We start from the raw sequence: 26,488 nt of genomic DNA on the forward strand, positions 1-26,488 counted from the left end.
ATTCAAAACAGCATGACCTTGGCAACCCATTCGCCACGATACAGGAAGTGCCTTATAACTTCAGCATAGAGTTCCACCTAATTTCCTGAAACTTGGCGGGAAGACCATGGCCTCAACTCAACAGAAATCGGCCTTTTTTGAATTTGGTGATTTTTAATCAAAGTGTCATTTGACATCAAGGTCCCTGTGTGTGTGGGTTTCCTCCAGGTATTCAGTCCAAAGACATGCAGATATGGATTAGCTTTAAATGAATAATATTTAGAAATGTATACCTGTAAATAGGTGACAGGACTTGCTTTAATGTTAGCATCTTCAGTAGTAATGGAACAGATGAGAGCTTCCGTCTCTAGAAACCTTCTGTAGATGCAGACCTGGAAGCCACCAACTAATTATCCCCGTAATTAAAGACCAGTCATGGTTTGCCCATAAATCATGGCAGTCTCTTGGCACCGATGATACTGCTTTCTCATCTGGTCAATTTTCCCTTTTACAAATCCTTACATATCTGTCAAGTTTCGCTTCTCCAAATAAACCTTAACTTCTGAGCTGTTTGGTGGAGGAGTACGAAGGCATAACCAGTTTTCGAAAAGTGGTCGTAAGGAGGTGGTGAAGTGTGTGTGTGTGTGTGTGTGTGCGTGTGGGTGGGTGGCAAACACACATCATAGGCAGAGTTATTTCTGCTCTCCCTAAGGTGATGCTCTGCACAGCCTCAGCATATGCAGCCACACAGAAGCATCAAGTGCTTCCAGTTAAGAAATTTTAACAGTTGCCTTCACATTCCAACACTGACATCCATTGCTGCACCTTATCACTGTCCTCAGCTTTATGGAGGCTGCAAAAAAAATGTACTTGTTGCCAAACTCTGACATCTTGTCCCAATATGTGAGCAAAACAACCGAGCACAACAGGTTTAGCTGAAGAGATAAAGAGGGAGAGGAAGACAGTGTGGCCAGCTGGTGAAGTTAAGCTTTCTCGCCGTGTAGCTTAGCTTTGCCGCATAGCAGTATGGTCTTCATCACCACGTTCAATTCCTGCTGCATATACCATAATGTTACCACAATAACAAATACATTAAACAGCATGTTAAGAGAGTTTGGGAACTTTCAGTTTGGTTTGATTTAGCTCATAAACAGGTCTTCTGTAAATGTCAGCACACCACTGTGAGTTTAAATAGTCAAGTGTGCATGTGCTGTCGCTCTGTGAGATAATAATGACTGAACAGTGCCCCCTTATGATCATTTATTTATTCCTCTGTCAAAGCAAGGATTAGTCAAAACAATGAAAACCTTCCATTTTCACATTTTTAATTACCCATTGACAGTATTCAAATATACATGTACAATCATATCCACCAGAGAAAGGTGCTGTGTAACAGTTAGAGGCACGACTTAACTCTGGAAATGTCTACATCTCATCATCCAGTTTGTCCACCCAGGTTATCCAAGATGGTGAAGATTCCCCTCTGGTGCCATTTCTTCTCCATTTCGTTATCAGGAATAAAAACTATACAAAGTCGTGTCGGTTAGAGGTGGACTCCTCCTTAGGTGCTACATAAATGCTACATGCGGAACACTCCAAAACGCGTCTTCTTCATTGGTGCATTCAAAGCCGCACTGAGACTCAGTCCCAAAACCAGGCGAGTATCGGCGGGATCGATAATCCCATCATCCCACAGTCTGGAGGAAGCAAAATAATCATGTCACACTGGTATTTCAGCACTGTTTTTTAATTCAGTGGTGAGACTTTGGACTTTGTGATGTGGTTTTGTAGTTTTCCTAACTTCTCTTTGCACTATAATTACTGTGCTCTAATTCTGAGCCTTGCATCAATATTATAATGATTATATTTAATTATATCAAAATTATACACCCTATTACTCTTATTTAAAATATTGAACATTAGAAAACGCAAATAAGAGTCCTATTTTAAAATAACAAACCAGACTTTTTGCTTTCACTTATTCTTATAATTACATCTACATAATAAGCCATTATATATAGTCCTGTGTTAGTGTATATACCATATGTATAAACATATGAATAAGAATATATACTGTAGCTGATCACATTTAATGAGTCTGAGCAACAAAATTATGACATCGTAATCAAACATTCTGACTAAGTGATTCATTCATTCATTCATTCATTCATTCATTCATTACTGCTTTATCCTCCACATGAGGGCCACAGGGAGCTGGAGTCCAGATGACACTGTGGTGAAAGGCTGGGTCACACTCTGGACATACAGACACTGGGTTAGCCATAATGGCGTGTTTCCACTCCAACCGTGCCTTGGCACTTGTTGTTTCCGACAATAACCGTTTATTTCACGTTTCCACTAGCGATGGTACCTAATGGTACCTTTTTTTAAGTACCTGCTCTGGCGAGGTTCCAAGTGAGCTGAGGCGATACTATGTGTGACTGATGACTGGTCAGAGTGCCACATCAGGAACAGAAGTCTGACACAAGAATCAAGCCAAACAATGCCAGATGGATCCTGGCTTTTGAAATAATTTTTTATGCTTTATTTTTTGTAATTGTGTATTGTATGTTTAGGTCTACTGCACGTCTGTCCGTCCAGAGAGTGGATCCCTCACCTGTGGTTGTCCCTAAGGTTTCTACCTATTTTCCCTGTTATATGGGTTTTTTCCCTGGTAGTTTTTCCTTACCCTGGTCGAGGGTCTAAGGACAGAGGATGTTACCAACCCTGTGAAGTCCCGTGAGACAAACTGTGTTTTGTAAACTGTGGGCTATATAAATAAAGATTGATTGATTGATTGATTGATTGATTGGTTGCCGAATTGTAGATCAGTCAAAAAGACTTAACAATCCTAAAAACATGGGTTAATCTCCAACAATTACCAGGGAAATATCTCAATATTTTACAGAGGAGGTGTATTTATGGACAGCACTGATGATCGCAAGCGCCATCACAAACCCTGCCACTGCATTTTAGTGCACAATCTTGCTAAGTAGAACCATATAAGGTTCTTCAGCTTGTCCTCATAGGAGATCCCTTTTTGGTTCTAGGTGGAACATTTTATAAAGGTCCCACCTGGAACCCTTAGTGTTACCAAGAACCCTTTTAAAACCCTTTATTCAGGAAAGGGGTTTTAAAGGGTTCTCTGGATCAAAATGGTTCTTACTAGAATCATTAGTGTTACCAAGAACCCTTGAAAAACCCTTTCTTCGTGGAAAGGGTTTTTCAGAAACAAATGGTTCCAGGCTAAACCTCAGCCCTTGTAGAAGAATACTTTTGAAACCCTTATTTCTAAGAGTGCAGTGACTGTGTCAGACTGAGTCTGTTGTCTGGTCATAGGGGAAGTACTGAACAAATGTTTTTTTTTTGATGAACTGATTCTAATGATTCATTACACTGAAAACAACTGCTTTACAAGTAACTTGTTTGTGTGAGTTGTGTGTAAAATGAGGTCTATTTAGGTCCTATTTTTGTAGTGGAAACGCAACCTAAACTGTGCCGTGGAGAGGCGAGCTGGAGTGGGACCATAGTGGAAAACAATCATTCACTCTGATATACATAAGGTCAATCTGCACGTTTTTGGTCTGTGGGAGGAAACTGGAGAACCTGGAGAAAAACCATGTTCACAGTCTCTCAGTCAAACCTTCGTGCTGTGAGGCAACACTGCTAGCCACTACCGCGCTGTGAGGCAACTAACTCATTCACCAACTAAATGTTCAAGTCCTACTGCTTCAGGAGAAATTTTGAGATTGAATTGTTAAAACCTTAAGAGTTTCTCTATTATTACTAATATTAGCCAGTGTTTTAAAGAGGGCTGAGATTACTGACTGAATTATCTTCACCCTTCCCTTTTACAGAACACAAGATTTCCTGTCACTGTCAACCCAACAATAGACGCGTTAATAGCCTCTAATAATAGATTCATGCCCAGAATCATGGCTGGTGCAGGCTGGAGAGCTTTTTTTTTTTAATTAGGATCTTAATGTTCCATTTGAAACTTGATGAGTCTATGTTGTAATCTAATGGAGAAGAAATACAATGAAAGACATGTCAGCATCACGTATCTCTTGGTTCAAATAAATAAGATAAAACAGCTGGTGACTCTTTTTTTTTTTACCTTACAAATTTGCCTTGCTTAATTTTTATTATTCCATAGGGGACAGTATATTTTCTCCAGTTACCAGTTACCATACTGCTATGACGCACCAACTATCATAGTCTGAGTTACGTGGGAGCCAATGGGAGAGCCAATGGGAGCCAAGCTCCTATAAAGAGGGTTTGAGCTCCCATGAAGGTCGCAAAATTATTCATCTGCTGGGGTCGCTAAAATATAACCACAACCACCTTTATTTAATTATTATTATATTATTGTAATGACAAAAAAAATGCAGTTTTCAGGATAAAGAGAGAACACAAAATGTCTCTCGTAAATGACAGTGACAATGACGACAATGTGGTCTATTTTGTCTGCATAAAGGTAAGAAGGTGGCTTTTAATTTGTACTATCATGTTATGTGGCGTGTGCCGTCATTCCAATAAAAGACAATAAATTCTTTATTCTAGCCGATATAATTGTGGGGCTGCTGTGTGTGACTCGAACTTGATCCCCGTCTATAGTTCCAGCTCTTCTGTGCCTCATTGTACCACATACGGAGGCATGAAGCATAAGGTGTCACCACTGACCTGGCACTAGAGTAGTACGGACTGCCTTCCTCCTCGAACCGCTGCACGATCGGTTCCTTCATGGCAGCCTCTTGCTCTGCAGTGAACTGCGAATAAATCAGTAAAATCATGGAAATGAACCAAAAAAAGATGTATTATTCTAATCTTATTATTGACACATACTTTGTATAGTCTGACAGCAATAATAGCACTGATAATATATATATATATGATCTGTCATTCTGAAGCTCTTAATGTACCCTTAATACACCCATAGCAGCAAACCTGACTAAGGTTAATTACATCCATTTGATGACTGCACATTTAGGGAAAGCCATCACACGACCACTTCCCACTGATATAATTTTATCCCTGTAGTAAGTGCCATGTCAAAACCATTACTGAAAGAAAAGTGCCTTTCATAATTTTTATGCTTTTGGCAGCAAATCTGCCAAAGCTAATTGAAGCTTTCTCCCTGAAGTGCACTCTGGATGATTCATCCTTACCTCCTTTCCTTCGCGCGCCCTCTGATCCTTAGTGATGGTGGCTAGGACGGTGGCTGCCTGCTCACCGCCCATGACAGAGATTCGAGAATTTGGCCACATGTACAAAAATCGAGGGCTGTGAGAACAGAAACACCAAGTGTCAGTTAGCTTGTGTTTACCAGACCAAATTACAGACTAATCATGAAGAGTTGATACCAAGCAGTTAAATACAACAACAAAAATAGTGTTGTCCTCTGTAAACCTAAAGAAGTCCAACTATAGAAGAGAATAATTGTCACTAGTTACCTCCGCCAAGGAGGTTATGTTTTTGCCGGAGTTCGTTTGTTTGTCCATCTGTTAGTTGGCAACATAACTCGAAAAGTCATAGACGGATTTTCAGGAAATCTCCGCAACGGGACCAAGAACAAGTGATTCAATTTTGGCCGTGATCCGTAGAAGCTATCACTGGTTACAACACTCGTTGTTTGACCCAGGCGTGACAGCAGGGTGTATTTTGTAGGGACTGAGCTGCCTTGGCGGAGGTCTGCACTAACGTTTGTCAATGTATTTAAATTGACAAAAGGGAAAATAAGAGTGGGGAAAAAAAGAGTGAGACTGACAGCAGAGCAAATTCCATCTATTCAAACATGTCACTTTCACTACCCTATATTTTATAATTAATTATATGGGGGTGGTTGCAAAATGTCAAAGGGATCTCCACCAATTATCAAAGTGTATGTACGTATCATGCATTTGAATGCAGCTCTGTGTGGATCCATATATATATATATGATATTTCTGGTGCAGGACATTCATTAACATGTTCATACCTGTAGGCTCTGCCACACATGCCATAGTTTCCTGCACCGTACGATCCTCCAATGATAACTGTAATCTTGGGCACACTGGCACAGGCGACCGCAGTCACCATCTTGGCTCCGTCCTTGGCAATTCCTCCCGCTTCATACTCTCTACCCACCATGAAACCTGAGATAGATTAGACGAGATGGCAAATAATAACTTTATTGACATTGGGATAGTGTGAGTGAAAGTCCAGGCCAGTTAAATACAAATCATCATTGAGTAGCAACTAAAACGTAACATTTGTGCATCATGTAATATTTAGGTTAGCAAAGTCAATGTATACAATTGACTCATCAATTTGTAGAAATTGATGAGTCAATTGTAAATGATGTTGTTACAATCCTGATTGTGGTTTATCAGGGGCATTGGGTGTCCGTAAAAGCCATAAAACTTAAAGGATCTCTCTCTTATTTAACCCCGAAGATATTAATTACGTCAATAATTTCCACTTACCTGTTATGTTTTGTAGGAAAATCAGAGGAATGTTTCTCTGGCAGCATAACTCAATGAAATGTGTTCCCTGAAAAGGAATGAAAAAACTTACTTGATGAAATAGGAATGATATATATTTCTTTGTACATGGAGAAATAAACAGCACAAGCTTTCAAATGACATGCCAAAATAGTCAAATGTGTAAATACGTCACAGCTCCACACTGCAACCATTTAGTTTTATGACCATTTTATGACCATTTTTAGAGTCGGCGTGACTAAAATTCTAAAACCTCGGGGCACCAGGGTGCCTTTAAAACTAAACTACGGTTCTATGAATCCTGGATGACCGCCAGAGGCGGTGCTTTAGCACTGAATGTCTCCATCTCGCGCATGCGCAGGTCGAGTGTTTATACCAACAAAGTCACCCTTGACCCCTGATGACACCGGCTAGCCTATATCTTCCGGTGACATCAGAGGATCTGTTCCTGTAGAATCTTCTCGCGAAACCACGAGGATTCTGAGTGACGGAACGCTCTGGCGGTCATCCAGGATTCATAGAACCGTAGTTACATACGTAACTTTCGTTCTATTTCATCCTTACTGACCGCCATAGGCGGTGCTTTAGCACTGGATGACAATAACAACAAAGTCACGAGGAATGCCAGTACGTACCTCAGTGGGAGGGAACAGTAGAGGCAGGCAGCAGGGCCACACCCAGTGGGTGGGGGGTGGCCACATTCACCCGATAGAATCTGGAGAAGGTAGTTGGTGATGCCCACGATGCTGCATCACAGATGTCCCCCAGTGGCACGCCGTGCAGCGCCGCCCATGATGTAGCAACGGCCCTAGTAGAGTGGCACCCCACCCCAGCTGGCAGGGGGTGACCACTGTTTTTATACGCCTGGGTGATGACATCCACAATACAATGCGAGAGTCGCTGTTGGAAAGAGCATGGCCTTTCTTAGGGCCTCCGTAACAGAGGAACAGCTGTTTTGAACTTCTCATGCTTGTGGTCAGATCTATAAAGACTCTTAAGGCCCGGACGGGACACAGAAGTCCTGACCTTTCCTCCCCTGCTGGGGGAATAAACTGCACCAGGTGAATAGGTCGATTAAGGTTTGACGCTGACAGAACCTTAGGAAGAAAAGCCGTATTCGGCCACAGAGTGACCCCTGAGCCATCTGGGTTCCACCTCAGACACGAGTCGCTCACAGAGAGAGCATGTAGCTCCCCGACACGCTTTGCTGAAGTGATAGCAAGGAGAAAGGCAGTCTTAGTAGACACCCACTTCAACTCCGCCTGCGCCAGGGGCTCAAAGGGGGGCAGGCACAGGGCATCCAGCACCAGGGGCAGATCCCAGGCTGGAATTCTCTGTGCCCTTGGGGGTTGTAACCTCAAGGCTCCCTTTAGCAAAATGGACACAAGTCTGTGGCACCACACGGTGTTGTCATCGATTTGAGTGTGTCTAGAGGAAATGGCCGCCACGTAGACCCTCAGAGTAGCGGGGGACTGTCCGCTGTCCAGGAGGGACTGTAGGAACTCGAGAATCTTTGTAATTTGACAGTGCACAGGGTCTTCACCCCTGTCTGAACACCAGGCAGAAAACAGTTTCCACCTATTCTCATACTGTATTCGGGTAGAAGGCGCCCTTGCATTTAGTATGGTGTGTTGGACGGTGTCTGGACACTCTGCCAACAGCGGGTCGGGCCCTGCAGTGGCCAAACCCAGAGCTGGAGGCGATGAGGTTCGGGATGCCAGACCTAGCCCCCTAGCTGAGACAGGAGATCCAACCTGTCGGGGAGACGCCACGGTGAGCCGTGGCAGAGCCTGTGCAGCAGAGGAAACCATGCCCTCCCTGGCCAGAAGGGGGCCACCAGTAGCAGCCTGTGGCCCTGCTGGAGGACCCTCTGCAATATTTGAAGGATCAGAGGCACTGGTGGAAAAGAATAGAGTAGACTCTCTGGCCAATCGTGGGCGAGAGCGTCCTGACCCAGAGGGCTGGTTTCCTCCGTCAGTGAGAACCAGAGGGGGCAGTGGGTCGACTCCTCTGTGGCAAAGAGATCCACCTCTGCCCTGCCGAACACGTCCCAGATATTGAGCACCACCTCTGGGTGAAGCCGCCACTCCCCCGGTGGAGGCTTGCAGCGTGATAGGGAGTCTGCGTCCCAGTTCCGTTCCCCAGGCAAATACATTGCCCTTACGCTGGCTAGGCGGGGGGCCGCCCATGACATGAGGTCCCGGGACACCTGCAGCAACCGTGCGGACCTGGATCCCCCTGGTGGTTTATGTGAGAGACGGTTGGGACGTTGTCTGACCGCACCAGCACATGCCTCCCTCTTAGGAACGGGAGAAAAAACTGCAGTGCCATGTGCACTGCCCGTAGCTCCAGGACATTGATATGGTCCAAGCTGTCCTGTGCGTTCGACAGGCCTCGAGCTGTCCTGTTCTGCCACACAGCGCCCCACCCTGTGAGGGAGGCATCTGTTGTGACAGTCTCTCGACGGGATGCAATGGAGCCCATGGGCATGCCCTGGAGGAGAAATTATCTTTCCCTCCATGGGGCCAGAGCGATGAGAAAGCGCCATGACGCCCTGAGTTTCCTGTGTCGGTGTCGCTTGGCGTCTAAATGGAAACTGTTCAGCCACCTCTGAAGGGGGCGTAGTGACAGCAACCCTAGGGGAACCACAGTGGCAGCAGCGGTCAGCTTGCCTAAGAGGCGCAAATACTGGACGTAGCGCAAGCGGCGACCCTTCTGAAAGAGGAGAAGAAGGCGGAGGACATCGTCTACACGCCGAGGTGATGGATAGGCCCTCATGGCAACGGCATCCAGGGTCACCCCCAGAAAAAGTGTTCTCTGTGAGGGAACCAGGCAGCTCTTTGTGAAGTTCACTCTGAGCCCAAGCTGGGCCACATGTGAGAGGAGAGTCGCCGTGTCTCGGGTCACCTGAGACCAGGATGGTGCACAGACCAGCCAGTCGTCCAGATATGGCAGGATCTTCATGCCCTGCGACTGCAGGGGTGAGAGGGCTGCTGCCACACACCTGGTGAACACCCATGGTGAAAGGGAGAGGCCGAACGGGAGCACCTTGAACTGATAATGGCAACCCTGAAAAGCAAACCGCAGAAATTGCCTGTGGTGTGGTGCTATGGGGACATGAAAGGTCTATTAAGGTAAACCATTCCCCTCTAGTCACAGTACGCAGAACCTCTGCGGTACTGAGCATGTGGAACCTCAGGACATTCAGAAACCTGTTGAGTCCCCTTAGGTTGAGGACAGGGCGGAGTCCACCATCTTTCTTCTCCACTAGAAAGTAGGTCGAGTAGAAACCCCCGGATGACAGGGGGTCTACTGGTTCGATGGCACCCTTGTTTAGGAGGGTGGACAACTCCTGGTTGAGGGCATGGGCTTTTGCCGGGTCGCGTATGATGGTCATCCTGACCCAGCCATAGTTTGGGGGCCGGCATCGGAACTGAAGTCTGTACCCGTGGGTTAGGGTAGAAATCACCCAGGGGTCCGAGGTGGAAGCAGCCCAGTAGCTGAGCTGCTGCTGGGAAAAACAGCCGACGACCGGCCCCAGACTCTCAGTGCCTGGTCCCCCGGCCTCTAGGGGCCCTGGGGGGACGTCGGGCAGCGTCGAAGGTCTGAGAATGTCTAGGGGGCAATCGTTCGGGGGCTCCAAAGGCCTGAGGCCCTCGTTGAGCTGGCTGTTGAACTGGTCGCCGAGACTTGGGGTAGCCACTGGGGAGAGTCTGTGGATGGGAGTGGCGCCTGGGGGGAGCTGGAGAGACCCTAGGCTTGCTTGGAGGAGGCATACTTCTGTGAAGCCCAGAGAGCTGCTGTCGAGTCTGCCTGGCCTGAACTGTACGCTCTAGCGCCTGTACGGCAGCTGACCCAAAGACCTCACCAGGTTCCACTGGGATGCTGCGGAGGGTTCTCCGGCACGCCTCAGTGAGAGGTGACTGTGCCAGCCACACCTGGCGGCAGCCTGAACTAGTGTGGACATTAGGCGCCCCAGCTCCCTGGACACCAGGGCAAATGCCTGTAGAGATGCACTGCTAAGGCTGTGGATGGAAGAGTCCAGTGTAGCCTCCTGGAGGGATGCTGAGAGAGCAAGCATCAGATGGGACAGGGAATTGATAATGCGTCCCATGCGTGCTGCTGCTTCGTAGGCCCTAGAGAGCAGGTCATCTGTAGCCCGACACTGGGGACGCGGGCATCTGGCGTCCGGACTCAGAGCCTCATTGGGTGAAACGATGAGAGCCGCTATAGCTGGCTCGACTGCAGGCATGTGGGCCAAGCTGAACTTGGCTGCATCCTGCATGGCTGCCAGGGCCCGGCCATCTGCTGTTGTTTGGGAATGCCCTCTGGTATCTCTCCAGCATGCATGCAGCTCCCTCAGGTACTCATCTGACGGAGGCACAGTAAAGGTGGTAGGGGCTGGTTCACGCCTGAAAAAGGCACTGGTGGGAGCCGGTTGAGCCTGCGGGATATCCACCTGCAGGGGCCATGCGAATGATGGTACCCATGGAGTCATCCCCTGACCCAGCACCGCGACTGCGAGCTGAGGAACAGGAGCTCCCCCCAGAGGCATGAGAGGCAGCATCCTGGGGAACCAGGTCTGCCTCATAGTCTGTGAACTCGGTGGCTGAAGCTGCCACAGAGAGCACGTCCTCATCTGGTTCGAACATTGTGGCAGGGGGAGCGGGAACACCTACGTCCACTGCACTGGTCCCAGAATGGATGGCTAGGAAGAGGGTCTTCATCTGGTTTAACTCCTCTGTCAACTGGTCCACCTTGGAGGCCAGTCTGGACTCCTTGACCCTCTTCCCGGATGAGGCGCCCACCGCCTCTGCAGCCCGACGCTTAGGTCGGTTAGGCTGTGCTGGTGGGAGTCGCTGGGCTGGGGTCAGCTGGTCCGGTTCCGGAACATGACCCAGCAGGTGTTCAACCTCAGCCAGTCTGGAAACCCGCACTGCCCTGGGCATGAAGCTGCAGTTCATGCACGGATCCTCCGACAGCCCCTCCCTCAGGTGTTCGAGGCCAAGGCACGGAGGGCACCTATCATGACCGTCGTCTGGCTGCAGGGAGGCAATACAGGTCGCACAGGAGTGGTCACCAAGCATGGTGACAGTCGGCGGCTGTAGAGTGGGAGAAGCAACAGATGCTGGGAGAGGGAGCGAGAGCACTGCGGCCGAATGCAGTTAGGATTAGTGGTTCTTCACACTAACTATGAGGCCAACAGCGTCCGCCTATGCTGGGAGCGGGAGCGAGAGCACTGCCTTCACCAGCAAAGGTCAGCTTGCTGCGCCGAATACAGACTGTCACCACCGAGCAGACGCAGCTCGATATGCGGCTGTTACTGCTCTTTCTCTCTTAGGGTAGTGTATACACCTGTGATGGGAGAGGGAGCGAACACACTGCCTTCACCAACAGGCGTTTAATACAGTTAGCTTATGGTAGATTGTTCAAGGCTAACGGTCAAAACAGTAGAAAACACACCGGTACTGTACGTTTACTCACGGATAGCGGTAGTACGTAACTGAAGACGGGTACCCCCGGCGGTGTACCAATTACACAGGCGATAAGTCAGGCAATCAACCTCTAGCGCCGTAAAGCCTTAATGTCGGGAGAGAGAGTGCACACACTGTCTTCACCGACCTGGTAAAAGTAAACAAAAAAGCAGTACGCGCTTGTAAGATTACTCACGGATACGGCAGAAGTACTGATGTCGGGAGAGGTAGCGAGTACACTGGCTTCACCGACATATAGAACGCCCGTAATTAAGCACAGGCGTCGGGAGAGAGAGCGCGCACGCTGTTTTCACCGACGCTGGAAAGTAAAAGGAGAGCGATAACCACTGTACACCTACTCACTGAAAGTCGAAGTACTGATGTCGGGAGTACAACGCCGACTTTATTAACAAGTAAGATATCCTCTAGTATACTCAGCCAGTTGTAGCGTTGGCTGATCCAAACTTCTGTTTCGGAGTGTCCGCGGCGAACCGCGACGAACCTTCCGTCTCCGCTCGTCGCAGCCCTTGGAGGGTGAGCAGCTCGCAGCTCTGACAGATTGTCGCAAGGCTGCCAGCGACGAAGCGGCAATGAACGCTTTAATTCAGCTAGAATTGGCTGACATGCGTCTGCCTGCAAAGCAAGAAGATGAAAAGGAACAGATCCTCTGATGTCACCGGAAGATATAGGCTAGCCGGCGTCATCAGGGGTCAAGGGTAACTTTGTTGGTATAAACACTTGATCTGCGCATGCGTGAGATAGAGACATTCAGTGCTAAAGCACCGCCTCTGGCGGTCAGTAATGATAGAACACATATTGTTTTGTAAATATCATTATTGTGTATAACCCGGAACACCAGGATGCATTTCCCCTGGTAACAAGTGGGTGTGCCAACACAGCACTTTTTTGACTTTTACTTTGAAAGGACGGAGCCATCTTCAGAAAATCTGCCGCACCACACAGATCTGCCAGCAGCTATTACACAGACAAACAAGTACAAAAGACACCTCATTTACATATACTTTGTATTGCCGAGTTACTCAGCTGTTTTCTTCCTTTTAGCTCTACTGGCTTTCTTTCAGCAGCGCAACCTGCCTTGCATTACAAAGTGTAAACAAAAGCTAGAGACAATATGAAAGATGGCGGCTTATTAGACACCGTGGCTTGGCGAGAAATGATCCATCAGTTTGCTCCCCTCTGTGTGTGTGTTTGCACAACAAAAACCAGATATTTGCTTGGTTATTTCTTCACAAACACAAACACCTGGGGAAAAGCTTTTAATATGTTGCAGTTAGCATTAGCATTAGCATTAGAGAAGCCTGGCATGTGTTTGATGATGACAGCGTGTCTCAGAAAGAACTGTATCTGAAAACGCAGGTGCTATATTGATTTTTGCTCTCTGAGCTCATCTGTCTGTCTGCAGCACTGTCAGTCTCGTTCGACAGTAATTGCACTGACGGGATAACCAATGTTCACACTCCAACACTGAAACCTCATAGAAATGGATCAAAGAAAGCATGGCTGTAAAGGGCAGGTCTGCTTGCAGCAGATTGTAAATTAAGTGAATTATATTAAATGAAAATTACGATTGCGCTTTGTTCATGGTCTTTCAATGCTTTGTTATTACAATGCCATTCTTCAGCGCACTCATGAGATGACCCAGACGAGTGCAATTTGAGAGCTTATTGTAGATGATAAACTTGTTGTCTTGGTGACAAAAGGTCAGCGCAAACCCTCAACGAACACTGAAGCCGTCTCAAGAGAGAAATATGGTTATCAGACATCATGAGAAGGAAATCTCAGCATAAAATTAATTGGGTATTAACATTCTCAGAGGCACAAAAAAAATCTGAAATTCATGTAAACTGAGGTGTAGGTTTTAAGTTTCAGCAACACTATGAACTGCAATAATTCAATAACAATCATTATTTAAATGGTTTACTCCAATAACACAAAAGCAACTACATGTTTATGTAATGTACAAACACATTCTGATGCATTTATTCCAAACCTGTTTGTGTTTTGTCATCTTATGCTCAAAAAAATATTTGGTAACGCTTTCTTTTACAGTCCCCTAATTACCAGGTATTTACCTGGTAAATTCATGGTAACACCAAAGTGTTACTAGGTAATTACCAATGGTAATAAGAAAGTAAATACAGTGAAACTGTTGCCAAAATACTGGGCATTTACCTGGTAACTATATAGTTAATTATAGCGTGTTATTACTGCTGTTAATAAGAAGGTATGTACAGCTAAACTATGGCAAAACTATGGTAAATGTAAGTGTATTATTGGGTTATAAACTGGTAATAAGCAGGTACCTAATTACTAGCTATTTACCCAAGGGGTAATCTAACAAACCTAACCCTAAAAATGTGTGTAATTACATGGAAACAAGCTTGGCTTTCTTTTACAGTACAGTTTTACTTTACTTACCGAGTACATTACCGTGCATTACCCAGTATTTTGGCAACTGTTTCACTGTATTTACTTATCTTATTACCCTTGGTAATTACCTAGCAACACTTTAGTGTTACCATGAATTTACCAGCTAAATACCAGGTAATTAGGGGACTGTAAAAGAAAGCGTTACCAAATATTTTAAAACTACAATTAACTGGTTTCTTCCACTTAGGAGCAAAAATCAATCTTTAAAACCATATTCATACTCATCTTTTGTTACTTAAGATAATTACCTTTTTTGCACTTTCTGAAAACAAGACACCGTTGTTGCCAATGATTCCAACAGGGTAACCAAATATTCTTCCAAATCCTGAAAAGGCACACATTTGAAGAAAAAGTTCACAGATTTCAAATAATAAAAAGAAGAGAATCTCTGTGTTGAAGGAATTAAATAACATATTATTTCACAGACCTGTAACAAGTGTGTCTCCATAAAAAGCCTTGAACTCATCAAATTTGCTGCCGTCGACGACTCGGGCAATGACCTTGAATTAGAGTAGGAAAATGACAGCTTAAAGAAGACAACAAGCAACAGAATGTTTTTGTTGTTAATGTTCTGACACTGGTTTTTCATCAAATTCAAATACTCCTCAAATAATGGGGGCGGGACTAGATAAGCTTTGCTTCTCCTGCTTTTCCCTTTCGGTCATGTGTATGAATTTAAATGTGGATGTGTGCAGATGTTGTTGATTAACTGTCATGCCCGAAAAACAAATCATTCATTCATTCATGTCTATTTATTTGATGACATCTATAAAGCAAGTTGCGTCTGTCTGTCTGTCTGTCTGTGACAGGTATATCTTGCTGACCTTTAGTAAGAGCTCCCTAAGATTTTGGATATGGGTTGAGCATGGCCCAATGGTGTGCATCCTTGATTTTAAAAGAGTAATTTTAATTTTCACTGATTTATCATGCTGCACTTTCGCTGATTTATCACACCAGGCAGGCAATGGCTCATCAGCAGCAGCTGCGCTGTGTGGAGCGGGGTGGTAGGAGTGAAGAGGCTGTCCTCACGGTGGGTGAGACATTTTCACACGGTTCACCGCAGACATGGTATACTGAAACAACGAGGTGTCCCTTCACCAATACGCTAGCACATATATATTTTGCATTAGTATGCTACCACTTTGCAGCTAACTTGGCAAACCTGTTTCCAAGCTAGCGAGGCTACAATTAGCATTAGCGTAGGGCTAACATAATACAAACACGGTGCAACCTCATTAGGCACAACGCAAATGTTTTCATTTCCGATTAGCATTAGCTAATTAGCAATGCTAGACCACGCCAGTGACAAAAGCCAGTCACGTTCCTTATCATGCATTACCATAACTGAAAAATCTTCTTCAGCTCCCACTATATGAATACATAATTCCTACGGGCACTGCACTAGTAACTTTACAAAAGTAACTCAAACAGTTCTTTAGCTGGGGACTATTTTAGCCCGATTTGATGTTATTACAGAAGCAGGACAATGTATCTGGACATCAGTGGGCACCTATGGTACAGTGGAATAACGTATTGCAGAATCGGGCTTTGGTTGCACTTATAAGACACTAAAGTTGCATAAATTCACTTTTGGTATTTTCAGAGGAAGTAAAAAAAAACATATACATATATATGTATATGTATATGTATATGTATATGTATATGTATATTTTTTTTTTTTCAATAATGTTCAATATGTGATTTAAAGGTGAAGTAAGTAGTTTATAGTGCCATCTAGAGGAGAGGCTGAAATTTACAACAAAGAACTGCTGCTCTGCTCACCCCCTCCCTTCCCTGAGCGCTACGGTATCCGCAGCTGGTCAAATGTCGTCCTCGTTGTCTTTCTCCGTGTCAGCAGATGAGGTTCGTGAGGTGAGGGAGAGGGCGAGCTACCACAGCCGTAGCAGACGAAGCGGAGAGAGTGGATGCGGGATTTCCGCTACAAGTAAAGTGACGCTTGATTTGTTCTCTCGCGTTTGTCCTTACAGGCTCCGGTAGAAACATGGCATCTCGCTGCTAACAGTGGCTATGCAACCGCGGCTCGCGACCATGTCATTTTACATGACTTTTTGAAACACTACCAAATGAAACAACAACTATTATACAATTACTCAAAGACAATGCAGGAGCACATAATATGTATAAAAAAGTGGATTTTGGGTTATATAAACCCATAAATACTACACATTGTCCCTTTAACCCGTATGTGATTTAAGGCAATCCCATGTTGAAAGGCAATTAGAGAAAAAATACTTTTCTATTTGTAAATAGAGAGCAGTCAGTGGATGATGCTTCCTAAATGGACTCGTCAATACTGTTCTACACTACCTACACTTGACCTCTTAAGGGTTAGCAGTAATTCTTGCTCCTGGATCTACATCAAGAATCAAAGGCACAAGCTTTAAACTTAATGAGACCACCTGGCAAGTGCTACCACACAGTCATCCATTATCTACTGAGCTCTCGACAGAGAGACTTGACAGCCAAATAGTGTTTAGAGTGCATTATAGAGCTGTATATGACAGCATTGCCTTTATCATTAATAAAGTGTAACAACAGAACACTGCATGTAGGTCATATAAATCTGTTTTTCTTTGAGTAATACTACAATAAATCTATTTAATTAATGGCAAATTGCACATTTAACAAAGAGTATCCTGACAAAATAATACATACATACTGTTTAAGAGTGCTTCACAGTCTCATAAATTGTGGTAATTTAAATCACTTGCAGAAATGCAAGTCATAATTTCTTGGCCAACAGCCAGTAATTTTTCTAAAGAACTGAACAGGAAAATAAAAATTTACCTCTTTCACATCAAAGTTGCGTTTCAACTTATCTCCGACGATTCCATAGAGCTCATCTGCAGGGTAGAGAGGAGCTTCAACGGGTTCTGTGGTGACCTGAAAATGATAAAACAGGCACAGTGTCAGACAGATATTAAAATGTTAGTGATTATAATTATCTGACTGACACTGACCTCAATGTTTTTCCTGTAGTTGAGGTTTCGCACTGCCTTTCTGGCTAAATGAAGAGCGTGATTATCGTCCAAAGCATAGTGGTCCGTCACACCAGATTTTCTGCAAACGCGTATAAAATCAATTACTGTGAAATGATTGAGCGCATACATCATTACCTAGAGTAAACACTGATGCGAGAAAAATAAGTTGGATGACATTACACAATGCCTAAATGGCTTTAACATAAAAATATGTTTAAATAATATCTAACTAAGCACAGTCATTATATGAATCTGTGCCCATTTTACAGTGGAACAAAATAATTAATATATATTACTTTACTGGAAATCATCAAACACACATGTTAGCATCATGTAAAAACGCTGTTCATGTCATACTTGCAGTGAAGATCAGCACCACCAAGCTCCTCTGCAGAAACCTCTTCTCCCGTGGCAGCTTTGACCTGTCAAGACCAAAGAAACTGACGTTCTCAACTCGACAACTCAACAATAAACTAAATCTTGACATTTCTGACACGACAGCAACAAAAACTTGTAGAATTGTACTCATAGATCATAGACCTACAGGAGTTGTGGGTTTCAGAGCATGATCACATCAACTACAGTACGACAATGGGGATCTGACCACTTAGTATTAACATATGATTTAAAAAATTAAACACACCAGTGGAGGTCCTCCAAGGAAAATAGTTCCTTGCTTCCGCACAATGATGCTTTCATCTGCCATTGCTGGCACATATGCTCCTCCAGCAGTGCAGGAGCCCATCACAACAGCTATCTGAGAGAGCACAGAAAAATGTACACATATGTAAACGTATGTACAATAGGCAGGCCACACTGGCAATATCACGCTTCATCACTGTATCACAACTTTCCATATCAATCTCATGCAATAGCACACATGTTGTTAATGGCACAAGTTATGATATTCATATCAGATAATTCATGCGAAAAATATGACATTTGAAAATACCAATAATGCTACTGGTACTAACAACTGGGATTTAAAGGCACCATATTTAGAATGTGGCCAAAAACGGTTACTACACTCAAGTTCAAAATACCGAGGTCTTTTAGGTTTCGTTCCCTCTGCTATTGTAGCTCAGGCGTAACTGGCAACCCATGGTTGCTCAGCAGCTGAGACTCTACTGACTGCAATGACTGGTGGCGGGAGGTAGCGCCACATGCCAAAACATGATTTCAAAACTAGGGATGGGAATTTCACACAATTTTAGAGTCGATTGTCGAGGTCCACGTGTCGAATTTTTTGTCAACTTTTTTTTTTTTTTACATCAGCAGCAACAGCAGCAATGCAGGGGTGTAAACTATTCTACAGTGTACTACTTCATTTTAGGCTCAAAAACATGGCTGTAATGTCCATTATTGACCATCAGAACAGCGATAATAAAAATGAGGGGCAAAAAAAAAGAAAAATACGCGAAATCTTCGCTGGAACGCGTGTCGCCACTCGCCAGATGGCTCAGGTTTTTGGACCTGCGCTCGTTAGGTGTCCAGGTGAGTGAAGTACAGTGATCTTGACTGGGTGAGATGCCGTCTTCATTTGTATAGCGCTTGTGTTATGTCCCCCTACCCCGTCCTAAACTTAAGAGCAACCTCGTTCGCACTGCACGCACACACACACGCTTGGACGCGCACAGCCACTCGGGAGAACGAGCCGGTGACGCGCGCACCATCTTGTGAGAGCGCAGGGAGCCTGGACAGCAGGATCACCTTTTCGTGCACAGCTTCCTCAAGCTCCAAGGTCGTGAACTGAACGTGTTTGTGACACTTCAACTTTTTTTTACCTTTTCATTTTTTTGTCGAGGTGCGCACGTGTCGATTGTCGATCGATTTGTCGACAAAAAAGTCCCATCCCTATTCAAAACATAAACATGATTTGCGGTCTGCAAAAGATTTTTTTTAATGCAAATATTTGGGCTGTACTGTTGTTGTTGTTGAGTTCAGTTTGTTATATGAACATTATTCCTAAGTCTCTGTGACATATTAGGAGGATTTTATGGCCAGTTGCTTTAGATTTATTACAGAATGCACCTTTTAAATTCTGATTAAGCAGTCTTGTGGTAAATCTGACAGTAATATTAATATGACAAGGATTAAAAGACCCTTTAAGACCTTGTAGAGTTTCTCCTCTAACCACATTATGTTCCAAAAAAGTGGTTGAGAACATGTGGAAAATAAGCTGCAGCATTTAAAAAAAAGAACAATCACTGAATAACATGAAATGATAGTCACCTGGTTGCTCCAGGTGATTTATACCAGTATTAGTATAAATTAATGTCTGATTTAGGTTTTTAGACAAATATTTCATCTTAAAAAAGCCCAATATATATATATTTTATATATCTTGATTTATACTTATAAAACCTAAAAATCATGCAGCTTGTGAACACAATATAAGCATCACTCACCTGTGCTATTCCCTCTGAAGACAGCCTGGCCTGGTTGTAGAAAATGCGTCCAAAGTGATCTCTGTCTGGAAAGACGTCAGCCTGTCGCGGCAGATTGGCTCCTCCAGAATCCACTGAAAGAGACAAGAACAGGATGTTGTGGTTAAAATTAGGATCTGGCCACATGACAGATACTTTTGTCTTTTCTTTCCTCCACCTAGCAACAGAACCTTCATTACGACGTTCATCCCAAGACTACACGCTGAAAAAACTATTGGAAATGATTTTCCCTAGAGCTTTCCTTCATATTAAAACATCTATTGCTCATCAAAGCTACTAAGAAATATTGTTCTCATCATCTCCAATATTATTGACCGCCAGGAAGTGTATGTTTTCAAATTTGGTTAAATTAAACAAATAAACAGCAGCATCATAATGATTGTAAGTTTATCCTTCATCTGACCAAGTGAAAAAAACATTGCGATGGACAATAAATGTTTCTTGTTTGCTCAAACTCTACAAATTCAACACACTCACCTAAGTAAATGCATGGCAAGTGGTTCTGCTGGGCAATTTCTTGTGCACGAAGGTGTTTCTTCACTGTGACGGGGTAATATGTTCCCCCTTTGACTGTGGCGTCGTTTGCAACAATAACACATTCAACCCTACGAAGAAGACAGAAAAGACACTCTGTGAAGGTTGTCTGCTGCATCTGAAGAACTCAAGTGAAAATTCACTGAAATTATACAAAAAGTTAGCCACAAATAGCAAGGAATAAATTAACTCGCCATGTAATTATCATAGGTTTGAATGTACCTGCACCCAACTTAGGAATGTATCAAGAGAGTAACACTGAAATAAAATGGCAACGCTTCAGTTTAAGTTGGTTCTTCATCCAGTCTTATGTGTCTTAAATATGTATCTTAATGTTTTTGCTGGAATTACCTGATTCTCATTTGTGCTACATATATAAAAAGTCTTATATAGTGTATTTCTTGAGTCTGTTAGATGACACTAATATGATTACTTACCCTGAAACCCGTCCAATCCCAGTAATTATACCTCCTGCTGGTACCACTTCTTTTCCATATAGCTCATGTGCTGCAAACTGAGAAAATTCCAAGAAAGGGGTCCTGCAAGAAAAACAAATGAGGCAAAAAAAAAATCTGTTATTTTTAAAACATGCAGGCAGACACAAACACACAGTGATGTTGAGTTGCCAACAGACCGGTTAGTTTGAAGTTAGCTCACTTTAGAGCTCACCAACAGTAGCACTAACTTAAGTTTCTGTTGCACATTTGGCCCAAAAACACCAATCATTTATCTCTGTTCATCTCCTCTATTGAGACTCACATTGTATGAGCAATGACTTTAATATACGTTTGTGACACTGAAGAAGGTTGATGTATTATTACCCTGGATCCAGCAGTCTGTCTATACGTTCTCTGGGCAGCAGTTTCCCACGTGAGGTGTGGAGTCTTCTGGCTTTTTCTCCCCCACCTGAACAAACAAATGCAAAAAAACATGAACACAAAGTATTGAGAAACATTTTAGTCAACACTTAACTTAATTAGTGTGCTTGCTGAAAGGCAGCACACCCTTGTCGTTCTTCCGCCATATTGGATTAAAAGCGAAACTAGACTTTCACAGGTCACAAATGTCCTTCTGGCAGTGTAGCTGCCAAACAGGAAGTTAGCTCATATATCAGGAACGCTTTCACATATCGAAACCAATCTTTGTACATGAACTCGGGACTCCAATATGAGGAAGCACAACATCTGGGAAAAAAAAATAATTAAAAAGTTTGGGATATTTCAGACTTATTTACATGACTACACCAAGGCAACTTTACACCTTCGTCACTGCCCCTACACTATCTAACCGTTTACTGACACAAGTGCAGCTCTGCCTTGCCACGCATCATCGGGATCATGCCATGGGGTTGTATGGGCTTACAGATAACAGCGATGTAGAGCCATGTGTTATATTATGCAAATTCAATACATTTCACAGTCATGGTGTTCAAATCTAACTTGATTCATTGTGATGATAGGAGAGCACAAAAGTTGATATTATTATAGATATAAACATTATTCTAACGTTAATATCTATAAAAGCATACAAATGAATATATTTACGGAAGATTATGTATTATTTTGTACCTTTGCAGTGTTTAAAGACTAGCAATGCATTCTGGGTAGCCAGCGGCCATTTCACCGAAGCTGTAACGTACGATTACCCATACAAACATTATTAAGTTGCTTTGCATCCACTGGGTAAAACAGGCATATTTATATATCCATAGACTAGGGCTAGACGATTAATCAGAAATGTAATCATGATTTCGATTTCAACTTCTCACGATTATAAAAACATCATAATCGGAGAAAAACGATTAATGTGTATTTAAATTCCTATGCATGAAAAACACCTTGAATGCACCAGTGTTACATGCATCTGCAGCAAGCGTCTGACGTGTGTGGATCAATAATATGAGGAGTGAGCGAAAAACATGGCAGAAAGTCAGCCTTTGGTTGAGAAGAAAGGTAGGACAACATTTTGGCTTCAATTTGACGGACGTCGAGCAAAAGGAAATTGTTTGCAAAGTTTCTTGCGCTGTCGTGTCTGCTCCTCAAGGCAACACGACCAACTTATTCAATCACTTAAAGTTCAGTCATAAAGTGGTCTATGACCAGGCGATAAAGCTTGTCAGTCAGCGCCACCACAACACAGTCCTCTATTAAGGACACGCTTTATAATGCTATCCCATAATATCAAACCACGTCCCACAGACATCCAGAGATAACAGAGGCTGTGACATTTATGTTTTTGTTTTTATTTCTATCATTATTTTAATTTACTATTATTATTATTATTTGCTTTACTCGTTTACTCGTTACTAATTTATTTCTGGCTGTTCTTTTAAGTTATATTTAAAGTTGAGTTTTAGTGGTTCAATCAATACTCAGGTTTTGAAATCAATGAATAACTGTGTTTATGAATCATGATTTCAATTTCAATCAAAAATAATCGTGATTATTATTTTTGCCATAATCGTCCAGCCCTACCATAGACATCCTTTCATGTTAGGTCTTGTTATGTTGAACCTGTCGGTAGCAAAAAAAGACGTTCATCTCACACTGTCAATGTTAATGCATTTATACACAAGGTGGCACTGTTGTGTTACATTTCACATCTGGGGTCTGTTTCACAAAGCAGGTTCAACAAACTCTCAGTCTAACCATGAACTCTGAGTTGATCTACTCTGAGAAAGGAAACTGAGTTTTCGGTTTGAGAACAGCTGATTTGAGTTAGTTTGTTCAACTCTGAGTAGTTTCAACCCCAGTTAAGCGCGTGCACCACACGTCTAAAAAGACAGCATCAATGGAGCCCCATTTCAAAGAGTCACCATGGCAACGGGGAAGCGGAGGGCGACGTTCTTCTCGACGTAAATGACTTCTCATCTATATCACGTTCAAGTGCTCTGCATCTCCGACATTGTATAAAAAAAACTCCCATTTGCAAAAAAGACTCAGCGCAACACAATATTTTCTAGGATGTGAGAGCATGACTGCGGTTGGTAATGTTGGAAATGTAAGGATGGATTAGGTTGTGAATGTAAATGATGGACTGTGACTTGAAACGGTATCGCTCAAAAAGATAAGTGTCTGGAAATCTATGAGCGGTCTGATTATCATCTCTCGAGGAATATTGAATTCTCTGTGCTGTAATGCTACACCTTCATCCAAGGGATCACCGTCAAAAGGACATGTCATGGTAGTGAAAATGGTCACCACCTAAAAAATAGTCGCCACCTGCTGACTGAATGAATGAGGAAATCAAATACCCTGTGTGACTGAAAGAGGGCGGAGACAGTGAGAAACTCCAGGTCCCGACCAGGTTAGGTTCATAGAGCATGTTACCATGGTAACTGACCGAGAGCTTAAGTTACCTCTCTCTGTGAAACAGGCTAGAGTTACTCCTCTTTCTCTGGTTTGACTTAACTCCCTTTGTGAAACGGAAAACTCAGAGTTTCCCTCATTTCAGGGTTAACAGACTCAGAGTTTTCACTAAACCTGCTTTGTGAAACGGATCCCTGCTCGCATTAGTGAAACGCACCTCAGCAAGCACACTGCAGTTCCCCCTGAAATGCATTTTCGTTATGCATGATTTGCTTTACACTCATTAATCTACTCGTAGTTAGATTCATTAACAACACCGCAATATCTACACTGAAGAGGAAGAATTTCTTTGGCAATGTGTGTACACTTTATTAGAGCTTAAACATCTATTGATGATGCCTGAGCAGTTTAACTCCAGCAGACGGGGGTAAAAAGACGTGCATTTTGAGACAAATTGTAAAGTAAAAAAAAGTCTAACTAGGCTATAATCTGCCATCATGATTAATATAGTCATATTGAGACAGAGTTAATATTTTTGGCCAAAACATTGTGGCTAAAATCAATATTTTGGGAGGTGATAACAGCATTTGGATGTATTGGCCCTTTATATGTACTGCAACAGGTAACATGACTTAAAGCACTACAGTCTCTCAAATATTACTGAGGATATCAAGTGATTTATAGGCAGACCTTTCAGCCAAGTTCGAGACTGCGTTTACCTACCAAGTTTAATGTTCTCTGTACGGTTTTTCAATTCATCAACAAGCCCTTGCATCCGTTCATAATTTTCCTGAAAAACAAGAGTAGATAAAGACAAATTGTGTTATGTTACAGAACTTCTCCTGATGACAAGAGCAACTTTGTGCCTAATATAGATTTTGACTATTTTTACTGCCATTTCTGCAACACCTAATTTGATTTTGAATATTTAAACCAGACATTTACAATATATCTTCACTTGTAATAACACCCACTTTTCTTCTGAAATAACTCCCCTATTAGAGTACAGGAAATTACAAGTACATAACTAATTCAATTGTCAAGGTCAGCTATTAGATCAATTGTAATAGAATTTATGGTCCTCTCAACAGCAGAATGTTCTATAAATGTGTTTGTCAAGAGGAAAAGAAAAAGGTCAAGAACACAGAAGCAATAACTTTGATTTATTACAGAACACAATCACTTCATAGACTCAGTTGTGCATTTTTAAATAAGTATTTCCCTGAGGTGCAAACACACAGTGTGTGACTGGAGTGCCACCTAGTGACAGGTGTTGGCTTTGCATTAGTGAGGGTGAACTGGAGGACACAATGTACACAGGTACACTGATTATGATTCAATGATAATGCCAACTACAGCTGGATAGTAATTCAATAACAACGTAAACTGCGATTGTACTCAATATAACACAACAAAGATTCAATATATATCTTTGTAATATTTATGTTCCATATAAACACACTAAGATGCAACATGTTTGCTAAATGTTTGATTGATCCATCAATAATTTAAAATGTATAGGTTTCTTCAAGTTCCAATGGGAAGGAAATCCTAATCTTATTTATTTGACATTTCATTAATACTGCCAGATTTTAAAGTTATTTTTAATGTGATGTTTATGGACATAACCTTGAATGCAAAGGGTGTTTGTATTTTTAATGAAAAGGAAAAACATTAACAGCAATGTTGGCATGTGTGCAAAAGTTTGAACCTACAACAATTCCAAAGTCATTTTCTCAGGAGTGAATTCACTTTACATGATATCATTCCAGATATAGAGACAATATAAAATCAAACCCTTAACCTTGATGAATGAATAACATTGTGCCATTAACACAAAGGAAAACAGTACCAGCTTTTCAGCTTGATAATAGCTTATGTGATTTTGACCTATTTGCTTCATGATTAATGTTATTTAATTGTTGAAGACAGCATCATTTCAGTGCTGCTGCTCAGTGTCGTACCAGTTTTGAAAAGGCTTAACCGACTTCTTTAGAGGTCGAAATAAGTTACAAGATGCACAAGTTGAGTCCATTACAATAGAAAATCATTCTAGAAACGATAATGTAGTTGTTAAAATAGGAACAATGTTTTGTTGAATAAATAAATAAGCTGCAAAAATACTGTGGGTGACTAGTAGAAGCACAGCTTTATGACCTCTTGTAGCTACTACACAGGCTAGAGTTAGCTTCTGTTTAGCTAAGGGACAAAATAAACCAGTGTTTTCAGTACTTGTCGACATTAGCTGAACATATCGTGATCACACAAATACAGCCGTTAGTGTGAGTCACCTCAGCTAGTGAAGTCATTCACGCTGATATAGTAACGAGGACGTCTGTGAAGTGAGTTAGCTAACGTTGACAGTAGCAGGCTAACCTACCTGATATACAGAGGACTGTTTATCCGGGTCAGAGCCGAGGCGAGCCACTTTATCGCCATAGTAAGGTCTTGAGCAAGCTAAAGGTAAACTCCGGCAACGAAGCAACCACGGTCTGAACGTTCGCAAAAGCATCTTTGTGCTCAAGCCAAGGCGGTGTGTGCGTGAAACGTGTACCTGTCTACAAGTTTGCTAAAATAACAGTACTCTTCTTTTGAGGAAAATTGGTGAGTTGCAGTAAACGGATATATCGCCACCTGCTGTTGCATAAACTACACTACATGCATAACACGTTTATAAAATGCTGGACACTTACATCCAAATTAATCAGTGTTATTGCATTATAATATTATTATAATTTATATATTATAATTATAGAGATATAATATACATATATATATATATATATATATATATATATATATATATAATCA

The 26,488-nt window shown here is 42.7% G+C and overlaps 1 protein-coding gene across 1 annotated transcript; it reads right to left on the reverse strand.

Moving 5' to 3' along the window:
• Nucleotides 1-1,366: 1,366 nt before the first annotated feature.
• Nucleotides 1,367-26,222, reverse strand: mccc2 (methylcrotonyl-CoA carboxylase subunit 2). Its single transcript, XM_083904441.1, has 17 exons — nucleotides 26,058-26,222; nucleotides 24,401-24,467; nucleotides 21,191-21,275; nucleotides 20,807-20,908; nucleotides 20,313-20,440; nucleotides 19,797-19,909; nucleotides 18,032-18,145; nucleotides 17,746-17,810; nucleotides 17,368-17,467; nucleotides 17,195-17,290; nucleotides 14,814-14,886; nucleotides 14,635-14,711; nucleotides 6,444-6,510; nucleotides 5,957-6,113; nucleotides 5,148-5,262; nucleotides 4,663-4,748; nucleotides 1,367-1,676 (listed from the first exon to the last, which is right to left on the reverse strand). The coding sequence occupies exons 1-17, from the start codon at nucleotides 26,187-26,189 to the stop codon at nucleotides 1,559-1,561; spliced, it is 1,695 nt and encodes a 564-aa protein (XP_083760567.1). The 5' UTR covers nucleotides 26,190-26,222; the 3' UTR covers nucleotides 1,367-1,558.
• Between the last annotated feature and the right edge of the window lie 266 nt (nucleotides 26,223-26,488).

The sequence above is a fragment of the Microchirus variegatus genome, assembly GCF_963457635.1.
Source record: "Microchirus variegatus genome assembly, chromosome: 18".
Taxonomy (NCBI): Eukaryota; Metazoa; Chordata; class Actinopteri; order Pleuronectiformes; family Soleidae; genus Microchirus; species Microchirus variegatus.

Excerpts from the sequence above, each read along its gene's own strand:
- mccc2 (XM_083904441.1), bottom strand. The coding sequence starts at position 26,189 with ATGCTTTTGCGAACGTTCAGACCGTGGTTGCTTCGTTGCCGGAGTTTA. Across the intron at positions 19,910-20,312 it reads CTTGCCATGCATTTACTTAG|TGGATTCTGGAGGAGCCAAT; the intron begins GTGAGTGTGTTG and ends TGTCTCTTTCAG. Across the intron at positions 14,887-17,194 it reads GCAACTTTGATGTGAAAGAG|GTCATTGCCCGAGTCGTCGA; the intron begins GTAAATTTTTAT and ends CTCTAATTCAAG.